Source organism: Lycium ferocissimum, chromosome 3 (genome assembly GCF_029784015.1).
Source record: "Lycium ferocissimum isolate CSIRO_LF1 chromosome 3, AGI_CSIRO_Lferr_CH_V1, whole genome shotgun sequence".
NCBI lineage: Eukaryota > Viridiplantae > Streptophyta > Magnoliopsida > Solanales > Solanaceae > Lycium > Lycium ferocissimum.
In genome coordinates, this window is record NC_081344.1 from 64,905,198 (window position 1) to 64,917,709 (window position 12,512).

Below are 12,512 nucleotides of genomic sequence, written 5' to 3' on the forward strand. Positions count from 1 at the left end.
TTTGATGTTTGTCTGAAGGAGGCTGCTTATCTAAGCTGTAACACAAAAACCAACCAAAAGAATTCTATAATTAGTTCCGTCAATATCTACAAGTCATAAATGATATTACCAATCTAACAAAATCTTCAGATCGCCAATCAGAATACGTTTTCCTCGAACGATCAATTAATTCAAATAATTAAATACATGGATTTCCAAAATGAAACCTTCTCCCAAGTGAACCAAATGACATCCATTCGACTTCAAATTTTGCAAGTAGGTCAAAATAATTATTACGAAGCTTCTGAAATAGACGACACGCAAAACAGAGCATCGGTTCTCAAAATGACCGATTGGGTCGTTACATCAGCAACCACGACTCAAATTACAAGTCGACTCGAATTATACTAACTCTAGTTGGTTCCCTAGATGATTTAGAGTGTGTCTTCCAACACTTATAATGGTGTTTATATATGCAATATTAGGGCTTAGGGTTAGATAATCTAAGGGAAAATGACATAGGAGACATACATAAGACTCTTTATTACAAAGCATAACGATACTTTTCCTTATTTACAAAATATAACAAATCTTCATCTTTTATACTTTTCTTTTAAAAAAAAAAAAAATTAGTTGATTTTTTTTTTTAATTTTTTAGTTGTTTCCTAAAATTATTTTCACTCAAGGCTTAAAGATTCACTCAATTTTTTGTGTATGAAAAATGTATGAATTGTGTAAATGTGAGTGAGATTTTAATACAATTTTCATACACAAAATTGTGAGCGAAATTTTTAAGGCTTGATTATTGTATGAAAGTTGTATACAATGTTGTTGTAGTTGTATTAAACAAAATTGTAATTAAAGGTTTCTTATTAATCACCAAAGTGCAGAATTACAAACTAGTAGCAGCTATACAGAGCATGCTAACATCTCAGTACACATCACAAAGGCAAACTAGAAACTAAAAAGCGTGAAGTACATTGTATATTCTCGGATTAGCTCTAACACAGGCAACATACACAGTCTCCTTTGCTATAGTTTTCAAGTTCTACTATGTTTCTCAAATATTCTTTTCATTTCTCTCAATCCAGATGGCATATGTGACTTCAATGCAAACCATTTTGAAGACTTGTGCTTTGGGACTTACCCTTAGAGTTGAAGCTGATCCACTGTTGGTGTTGTTCCCAGTTGCTAGGAGTATTGTCAAGAACCAAATTACGAATCGTGCGGGCACCTACTCCATCCCACTTGGTAGGCGAACCCTTCCCTTTATTTAATCATTTTTAGTTATCACATGCAGATATGAAGTAATTAAGGCAATATCAATATCATAGATAATTACTGAGTACGGAAATACAAGTGACACCCCAAGGATCTGGTCTATATCAGTACAAGAGCTACTACAGAATACACAAGTCTAAATCAATAAGTACAAATGTTTGAATATTCTCATACAAGACTCATAACATGATAAGAAATATTGTCCGAAAAGTAAAAAACAGATACAATGAGGAATGGAAACACGGGCTGCAGATCTGGCAGTGGTTCACCCTAAGTCTCCAATGGAACTGCCTCGAGGACCACTTACGATGGCCTGGCGTGGATCCTGTCTCAAACCCTACACCCCGAAAAGGAGTGTAGAAAGGTAGCATCAGTACAAACAACACGTAGTGAGTAAGCATCATAGGCCGACTAAGATTAGTTCAAGCATATAAGCGCGTAAAATCAACAAGACAAACGACAGACACATAATAATCACTCACCAAGTAATATCACCAACCGAATCATAGCCTAAAGTGAAGCTTCTAAACCATCAGTCTTTCAAGTCTCAATAACTCTCGAACTAACACAATACCATCACAACAAAATCAATAGATCGTAACATATGCAATGTAATGAATGTATGTGATGGAAATGGAATGAGATGCAGTGGCCAATGCAAGTAACTTGTACACACATACTAAAGGCATTGTTCGCACTATAATCATGACCCGCAAGGGACCATGGCGTCCATGTACCACTTGCTCTGGATAACCTCGGATCACGAGCCTATATACCTTCCGTTCCGGAACAGACCTCAGATCACGGATACACATACCATCCGCTCCGGAACAAACCTCCGATCACGGATTCTTATCATACTTTTCTCAAAAGTGCCACATCTTCTTTCAGAGTTGCCATAAGTCTTTCATCAATCATTTCCGAACCACTTCCATCATGTATGAGTGAATGAATGCAAAAATGCTAAATCAATGCAATCAATGCCAATGAATATACTATGGAAGTCACAACACTGTAAGCCATATCAAGACTTATATAAATCAACTCAACCATGGGATGAATCATACAAACCATTTCAATCAACATAAATAGTCTATATCAACCCTTTCCTTCCAAAACACAACAATTACACCTCATGGTTCAATACATAAAGTAACGGCGACAAGCCCACATAATCAGAAGTCAATACCAACCTAAGAGTATATCCAACCCAACATCGTGTCCGAAGAACTAATCATGCTTTTTTCCGTCAATTCTACTACATTTGCATTTCACTAATCAAAGTCTAACTAAAGTAAGTCGTAACCTACCTCGATGCCGAACAAAGCACGAAATAATCCACTTGAGCCTTGCCTTTCTTCTTCGGAGACCCTCGAAATGATTAACGTCTATCAAGTACGAATTCTACGTTAGAATACGAATCTAAGATACATATAATGCCATAGTTTTACCCAAAAATGGACAAAAAATAGCCAAACCCGAGCCACAAGCAAAACTGTAATTTCATTAAAATATCGGGTTCAATATAGTCAAAATAGTACTCTACTAGTCTAGACGAGTCCAATGATACCCATATTGCCATACTTTAATTCGAAATCCAAAACAAACCTAAACAAAGGTAACCCCGAGCTCGCAAGGGCAAAATGGGAATTATTTCAAAATTAGTTTACCCATAGATTAATTAGTGTAGATCCAGAAAACCCACTCAAAATTCCATCATATTGACCTTCAAAATCATGATTTACCATTTTTAAACTTTTGGGTTCAAAACCCCAATTTCTACAATCCAAATACTGATATAAATGATGACCAATGAAAATAAATAGGGTAAAATACTAAAATAAAGGTTAGATACTTACCCTCTCGTTTATAAGAGAACAACGCCGTGAAAATCATCTCAAACGGAGCTCTAGAACTCAAAATATGCTTAAAATACTAAAATGTTCGATCTGTCCATTTAAAACACTGTCCAGGTGATTTTTACTCATCGCCTTCGCGGGACACCATCGCCTTCTCAAAGAGCAATTTCTCTTGTTGATTGGTCAACCCAAAATTCCTTCTTCGCATTCACGGAACTGCCTCGCGTTCCCTAAGAACAAAAGTTCGCACCAGAAACCAGCAACAACAATTTGAAGTAAAATGTCTATATCTCACTCATACGACGATGAAATGCACGATTCTTGTTGCTATAGTTCCAAAATTACTATACAGATCTAACGGTACAATCGAAATACAAAACAAAAGTCGTTTGCTCAATATGGTACCCTTTTTGCTCAAATCGACGTCGAAACCAAAAACAAACACCATACAATCCAAACTCATCTAAAACTCATCGGAATCTAACCAAAATCTGTGGACAAATCCAAAATCATACGAACTTGTTGGAACTTTCAAAACATCGACACGGGGTCATCTTGACCTGATGTTGACCGTGTTCAACTCCAATTCTTTAACTTAACTAGTTTCTCAATCAATGACCCAAATCACACCCGAACCCTTAGGGAACTAAACCTATGACCCCACTAAGTCATAAATCACACTCCGGACCTTATAGAACTATCGAAATTTGATTACGGGCATGTTGACCTAAAAGTCAACTTTTGGTCAACCATTTTTCACTTATTCAACTTAAAAACTTCTAAATTCCTCAAAATCAACCAAGACTCATACGACAAACTCGAGGACCGTTCCACTCATCCCCACAAGTCAAAAACACTCCAACGACGCTGGGGAAAGGGTCAATAGGAGTAAAAGAGTAAAATGCCTAAACAACCAAACGGGTCGTTACAAGTATAATGTTGCATTTGCATCCATTACCCAATTCTTGTCCACACTTTTCTTGCAAAATCACATTGAACAAATAGGTGTTCCCTTGATTCATCATGCAGTTGTATTAATTTTTCAGAAACCTAACATGAACTTTATACACGAAAAATGTGAGTGAAATTCTAAGCCTTGAGTGAGATATATATTTTTCATACACAACTTTTGAGCGAATTTTTTAAGTCTTGATCGAGATATACACATTTGATACATTTTTCATACACTAAATTTTAAGCGAAATTCTAAGCCTTGAGTGAGGTATACATATTTCATACAGTTCTCATACATAAAATTTTGGACTAATTTTTTAAGCCTTGTATACACATTTGATATATTTTTCATACACTAAATTTTGAGCGAACTTTTAAAGCCTTGAGCGAGATATACACATTTCATACACTAAATTTTGAGCGAAAGTCTAAAGCCTTGAGAGAGATATACACATTTCATACACTAAATTTTGGGTGAACTTTTAAAGCCTTGAGCGAGATATACACATTTCATACATTTTTCATCCAATTTTCATACACAAAATTTTGAGCGTTTAAGCATTGAGGGAAAAAAAATAATTGAAATTATTTTTAAAAAACAAATAATAATTTTTTTCAATTTTTTTTTTAAAACTTGTGCGAAAATTTTGTATATGTTTTTTAAGAATTCTATTGCTATGTTCTGTAACTGAAAAGTATCGTTATATTTCGTAAATACTTTTCTTATTTTGTATATATAGATTAATCACTCATTAACTAATGGGTCGTCTTACTTAGCTAGCACCCCTTATTGGTGTATTAGACCCACAAAGTATTTTTACTAAAACTTTAGATAATTTTAAAAAATATATGGAGTATAACTTTTTAAGTGAAAGAAGAATTGTTATGCCCATGCTATAAAGAAACTTCTCTCTATTTTTATTGAGTAAGCTTTGACCGAACGAAGTCGCTAAAGACAAGCATCCATCCTTCCATTTGATCAAAGGCATCCGAGCCGAAGTAATTCAAGGCTATTCCTTTCACACCGCTGGCAAATTCCACCATTTACCCAGATTGAATCTCGTTCAATCGCCACGACTTACTTACTCACGAAGTTCAAAATGAAAGGGGACGACCCCCCTTACAGCCTCAAGAAAAGGAAAGATACGACCTCTTAATAATAGTTCGGCCAGTCAAGTCTTTGTTCTTTTATTCTGAAATATGGGTGAAGTCTATTGTTATGATCTATCCCATTTACCTCAAATTTAAATTTAATGACTTTGATATTAACGAATCATTCAAGCTCCAAAGGTTAGTGAAATAAATAAATTTCTACAAATACATAGAACTTTGAAAGGTTAAACACAAATGAAAAGTCTAAACATGGCATAAAATGAACATCGTAGGACCCACTCCCCTTTTTTATAATTATTTATATATTTATATTTATATAAACTATATATAAGCATGGGTTTGGAGGTGGTTTCGTCGTCCATCTCCAACTCATGTAAAAAAAATATGGGTTTGGAGTTGGTTTCGTCGTCCACCTCCAATTCATGTAAAAAAAAAAAAATGTGGACCCCATATTTTAAAAAATAAGCAATATAAAAAAAATCGTGGACCCCATATTAAAAGATCAAGAAATATCCATGTAATTCTCAAAGTATCCTCCATTAAGTCAATAATGGTGATTAATTTTTCAAAAGTAGTTCTGAATATATTATTATCAAGCTTCATATTTTAAAAGTTACTATTCCAACTGATTACATTTTATAGTTCCATGGGTGATATCTTACCTCACCAACTGTAATTTTATAATCAAATTAATTGAATATTGTTACAACTGATAAAATAAATTACTCGGATGTTTATTGCAGTACTGTTTAATATCATAAAAAGAAACTAAGATGGGTATTACATTCTCAAAAGGCATTTTCCAATGTCTTAAGTTTCTAATATAAGCATGAGTTTGGAGGTGGTTTCGTCGTCCACCTCCAACTCATGTAAAAAAAAAACGTGGACCCCATATTTTAAAAAATCAAGCAATATAAAAAAAAAGTGGGCCCCATATTAAAAGATCAAGTAATATCCATGTAATTCTCAAAGTATCCCCCATTAAGTCAATAATGGTGATTAATTTTTCAAAAGTAGTTCTGAATATATTATTATCAAGCTTCATTTTTTAAAAGTTACTATTACAACTCGATTACATTTTGTAGTTCCATGGGTGAGATTTGTAATTCTATAATCAAATTAATTGAATATTGTTACAACTGATAAAATAAATTACTTGGATGTTTATTGCAGTATTGTTTAATATCATAAAAAGAAACTAAGATGGGTATTACATTCTCAAAAGACATTTTCCAATGTCTTAAGTTTCTAATTATATACGGAGCACCATAATAGCCAAAATAATTTATTAGTACATACTTATGATAGGTTAAGTAAAAACAAAAAAGGATAGAAATCTTATACCGCATCTATGCCCATGTTATATGACACAATATACATAATCACCATATGTATAAAAAGTTTCACGTTTTAGCTTAGGGGAATGGTAGTTCAAATGACGCTTCCGTATTTAGAAGTAATTAAAAATTCAATAAGTTTTGAAATTCTCGTTCAAATTTGATTAACGCGTAGTTTAAAAGTGTCTATTAGCCTTTTTCTTAAATAAAGTAATATAAACCGAAATAAAGAAATAACATCATGGCACAAATTATTGAACCCGTGGTCCCAAAATTTCTATCTTTACATACGTGACTTTCAAAAAATGTTATAGAATATATCAATTTTTTTTATAATTGCATAAAAATAAAATTATAAATATATGTTGAATAAAATTATAAATATATATGTTGGGCCCTGGCACTGGCTATGGTATCTTGTTGCTATAAAAAATTCTTTGTGCGTATGCTACAAAGAAACTTCTGCCTAGTTTTATAAAGTAAAGCTTTGAAGATTGTTATGATCTACCCCATTTAACCTCAAATTTTAAATACAAGATTTTGATAATAGGGAATTATTAAGCTCATAGGTTGCGAAATAAATAAATTTCTAAATACATATAAAAGTTTGGAAGGTAAAACGAAAATGGAGAATCTAAACATGGCATAAAAAATGAACATAAAATTTAATCAAATTAATGATAATTTAGATCTTTACATCATCTACTTAATGAACAATATTCTCTCACACATTACTGCACACAATTAGTTTGAGATATAGTCACATTTTCATTGAATTTCACCCTTGTAAAATTACTACAAATCCAGCCATCAAAAGGGGGAAACAAGCAAAAACAAGACAATGGTTACGTCTTCTTCTTCTTCTTCCTTTGGCTCAACACTAGTCTTATGCGTAATTATTGCTTCCTTAATGAAACCAAGTACAAGTAACCCCTTGGCGAAAGTGATCAAATCCAAGAATTCAAGGTTTTGCTTGCAAGTCTTTGGCCTAAATCCTCATAGGAGTCCTTATGAGTTGACACAAGAGGCCATCGACTTAGCATTGGCAAACGCATTCGAGACAACCAAAAAGATTCACGCGTTTCTAGATCAGACAAAAGACCATAACTTAAAAGAGATATATAGGCAATGTTTGGATTATTACCAACATTCCATTGATGCTTTAAGAGGCGCGGAGGAGCACTTTCTGAAGGATGGTCTATACAGTGTCGTGAACGCTGTAGGAAATAGAGCCCAATTAGATGCTTTTCAATGCGAGAATGAGTTTCAAAGAGAAATAGGTTATATTTATTACTCCACTCTTACAAAGGACAACAAGAATTTGGGGATTTTTGGTAGTATTGTTCTGTCTGCTGTAGATCTTCTATATAATTTGACATAAGTAAAAAAGTAGTACATAACAAAAGTCATGTGTTTGAGCAAGAATGCCAATAATGGGAAAACAATTTTTTACATTAGTTTTTTTCATAAATTTCATGGAAAATTATTATTTTTGTTCTTTATCTTTTTGTTTTCTTTATCCATAGTAATTTAAAATTTTTTTTTTAACCATATGAGATAGGGGTGGATGTATAATAAAAGTCACGGGTTCAGAAAATCTATCCAATTGTTTTGGCTCAAACGTTATCCAATTATATATAAACAATATAATTATTTTGGAAAAGATTGTTTCCGCTAATTATGTGACAAGAAATTCCCCTACCTTAGGATTATTAGAGTTACTGACCATTGTTGCCGACTTGCCAGCTATAGCTTCACTCTTAGAGAGGTAAGTAATTGATAAATCATCGATTAGGAGCTAATTTGTTTCAAGTTTACATTTAAGCGACTAACAATTACTTTTAAACACGTACATTAAGTTCACATGCATATAAATCGAGCTAGTTTTCATTTTCATCAAAACTTTGTATTGATATAAAACAAATGGAGAGATGATTGGTGTGTATATATACGCAACGAAAATACATTGTATTATTTTAACGTTATATACTGATTGATAAATAATATTCAATATATTGTTTCAAATTGCGTATGATATATGAGCTAGTATGTCCATGTTGTCATTGAGCCAATCGGATAAATGAAATTTTAAATAAATTTACTATTGCACTCAATACATACCATAGAAAATCTAAAATGTGTATTCTTTTGTAACTAATCATTGTAGTAATCACCTTGTGAAAATATAATTACTACTTGTGAAAATATAATTACTACAAAAACTATCTCATCTTGGTATTGTTATTACTATATGTATTGTGTATGTAAGTATGCATTTCGATACGATAAATAGTATTTCGTTATTTTCTTCTATATCCATACCAAATGTTGAAATCTTAAAAGTTTAAATCAAATAAAACATGTACTGGACCAAATTACACACACCCTTTATGAAATACCTGAATCGAAATTTCAAGCTTTACGATTTCAATTTGATAATTCACTATACACCAAATTACACACACCCTTATGCTCTACTAATCCTACTGGACCAAGTTTGCAAAGCAACTAAACATTTGTCAATTAGGCCAAGTTTATTATCATTCCTTAGTCTTAGTTAGCTAATGCATTTCTGAGTTATATTTTCTCCTTTACGTATCAAACTAAATAGACGAATACCATAAAGCTAAAATTTAAAATATAAAATATAATCATAGCCTCTTAATGACAAAGGCAAACTACGTTGAGTCCCTTCTTTTTCTTCCTTTATGAAGTATATGCTAGTTCGGAGACCAGCAACCACAACTCGAATTAATGGTCGACTCGAGTTCTACTAACTCTAGCCATTGTCTAGACGATTTATAGTGTGTCTTTCAACACCCATAATGGTGTTTCTGTAGACTCTATTAGGACTTAGGGTTAGATTAACTAATAGTCACCTTACTTGACTAGACTCTTTATGTGTGTAGTAGGCCCAAACAATATTTTCACTGACACTTTAAAAATAATTTTTTTAAAATATATAACTTTTTAAGCGATTGAAAAATTGTTTTATGCCCATGCTATAAAGGCAAAAAAATTGCACGGTTTACCCTTTAAATGAATTGGTCTTTAATTTTTGGCCTTCAAATGAATTGATCTTTAATTTTTGCCCTTCAAAATCGAATTTATGCTAAGCAGAGGATAAATTCTTAAAGGGAGCTAACATAACTTGTGGATATTATGATGCGTAACTTATGTCTCTATAGGCATAAGTTCGATTTTGAAGGAAAAAAAAAAAAATTAAAGACCAGCCCATTTGAAGGGAAAAAATTAAAGGCCAGCACAAAATAGGGACAAAAGTGTAAATGACCCCAGTAAACTTCTCTCTAGTTTTATCACGGAGTACGGCTTTTGATAGTAGAGATTCATTCAAGCTCCAAGGTTAGTGAAATAAATAAATTTCTATAAACACATAGAGCTTTGAAAGGTTAAACACAAATGAAAAGTCTAAACATGGCATAAAATGAACCTGTGTTGAACCCCCCTACCCCCCCCCCCCCCTTCCCTTTTTCCTCCTTCTTGTAATTATTTCTGTATTTCATTTAAAATTGCGCTATGCCTATGCTATAAAGAAACTTTTGTCTAGTTTTATAAGGTAAATCTTTGAAGATTGTTATGATCTATCCCATATTACGTCAAATTTTAAATAGAAGATTTTGATAGTTGGGAGTTATTCAAGCTCAAAAGGTTGTGAAATAAATAAATTTCTAACTACACATAAAATGTTCGAAGGTAAAACGAAATGGAGAATCTAAACATGGCATAAAAAATGAGCACATATAGTCATTTTACATCATCTAATTAATGAACAATATTCTACCATACGTATAGTCAAATTGATGATAATTTAGATTTTACGTTATCTACTTAATGAACAATATTCTCTCACACATTACTTCACACAATCATCTTGAGATATAGTCACATTTACATTGAATTGCACCCATAAAATATAACAAATCAAAGGGGGAAAACTAGGAAAAACAAGACAATGGTAACATCTTCTTCTTCTTCTTCTTTGGGTTCAACACTAGTCTTATGCCTAATTGTTTCTTCCTTAATGACACCAAGCACAAGTAACCCCTTATCCCAAGTGTGCATCAAATCCAAGAATCCAAGGTTTTGCTTGCAAGTTTTTGGCCTAAATCCTCATAGGAGTCCTTATGAGTTGACACAAGAGGCCATCGACTTAGCACTGAAAAACGCCTCCGAGACAACAAAAAAGATTCACACCTTTCTCGATCAGACAAAAAATGATAACAAGAAAGTGATATATTATTTATGTTTGAATTATTACCAATCTGCCAATGATGTTTTAAGAGAGGCAGAGGAGTACTATTTGAAGGAAGGTCCATATAGTAACATTAACGCAGCAGGAAAATTAGTCCAGGAAGCTAGTTTTCATTGCGAGAATGAATTTCAAAAAATAGTAGGTTATGTTGATGTCTCTACTCTTACAAAGGACAATGAGAACTTGGGAATTTTTGGTAGTATAATTGTGGCTGCAGCAGACCTTCTATCTAATTCGACATCGGCAAAAAAGTAGTACGTGATAAAAGTCATGTATTAGGGAAAGAATTCCAATAATGGAAAAACGATTTGTTACTTTAGTTTTTCCATAAATTTCATGGAGAATTTTTATTTTCGTCCTATCACTTTTCTTTGATTATCTTTAGTAATGGTCTTTTTTTAATTAACTACTAAGTATAAAGAATTAGAAGAGCGATCTTGGAGAATATTAACTATATAAGTTTATACAATGTATCGCAATTATGTTTATATATACTTAATTCTTATTTCTCTATATTTCTACAATAAAGTTTTTTACGTTTGTATTCCTCATTTACCGTTATAAGTATTATATTTATTACTTGGTATCATTACATTGCCAAGGCTTTAAGTTCTTTTGTTGTTCAATATTTTCTTTACCTTCAACTTTATCTATTATGATTTCAGCTACGTGATTTTATCCATAATATAATTTTTCTAATGACAATTCAAATGATTTTTTTCATCTCATAGTCAAATAATCTTATTCAAATATGTCGACATTATACAAAATAATATTAGAAAATTTCTCCTTTCTACGTTTTTGTCTATTGTCAATGCATTATTAATTACTTAATATTGTTTCATCGACATCTGAACCAAATATGTCGACGTTATACAAAATAATATTAGAAAATTTCTCCTTTCTACGTTTTTGTCTATTGTCATTGCATTATCAATTATTTAATACTGTTTCATCGAATGTGAACCAAATATGTTGACATTATACAAAATAATATTAGAAAATTTCTCCTTTCTACGTTTTTGTCTATTGTCATTGCATTATCAATTTCTTAATACTGTTTCATCGACATGTGAACCAAATATGTTGACATTATACAAAATAATATTAGAAAATTTCTCCTTTCTACATTTTTGTCTATTGTCATTATATTATCAATTACTTAATATTGTTTCATTGACATGTGAATTCATATTAAATTATCTTTTTTATTTCTTTCTATTTAATATAATGTATTAACATAGATTTTCTTACTCTTGAAATATTTTTTTAATAGAAGAGCTAATTTTTTATTATATTACTCAAAAAAATTATAATTTTAAATTTTGCAATAATTTTTATAATAACATTCTTTAAATTTATTAATTATAATATCTAAGTTAATTCAAAGTATACTTGAAATGAATGATAAGCTAAAAAGGTGAGCTAAGGATGGAAATTTCACTGTAGTTCATAAATTCTAAATTGCTATATATTTGCACACAATTATTTAGCTTCTGAAATATATTTTCATTATTTAAAAAAAATTATTTTTTTCCTAAAATTTATCCAAACACCTCAATTTCTAAAAGTAAACACTTTTCTTAATTAAAAAAAAAAACACAGGTTTGATTTCTTCTAAGATTGGCTTATGAGGCTAGATTTACCACGTCCTCAATCTTCTTTTCTATGGGTAACCCATTCATGTTTCTCTCAAAATTAGATTAAGAGAGAAAA

General features: G+C 31.7%; 1 protein-coding gene across 1 annotated transcript; it reads left to right on the plus strand.

Moving 5' to 3' along the window:
- Positions 1–10,433: 10,433 nt before the first annotated feature.
- Positions 10,434–11,146, plus strand: LOC132051181 (pectinesterase inhibitor-like). The gene has a single exon (XM_059442439.1). The coding sequence runs from the start codon at positions 10,497–10,499 to the stop codon at positions 11,049–11,051; it is 555 nt and encodes a 184-aa protein (XP_059298422.1). The 5' UTR covers positions 10,434–10,496; the 3' UTR covers positions 11,052–11,146.
- Positions 11,147–12,512: the final 1,366 nt, after the last annotated feature.

Bases quoted from the DNA above. Each gene is read 5' to 3' on its own strand.
- LOC132051181 (XM_059442439.1), top strand. From the start codon at position 10,497: ATGGTAACATCTTCTTCTTCTTCTTCTTTGGGTTCAACACTAGTCTTA.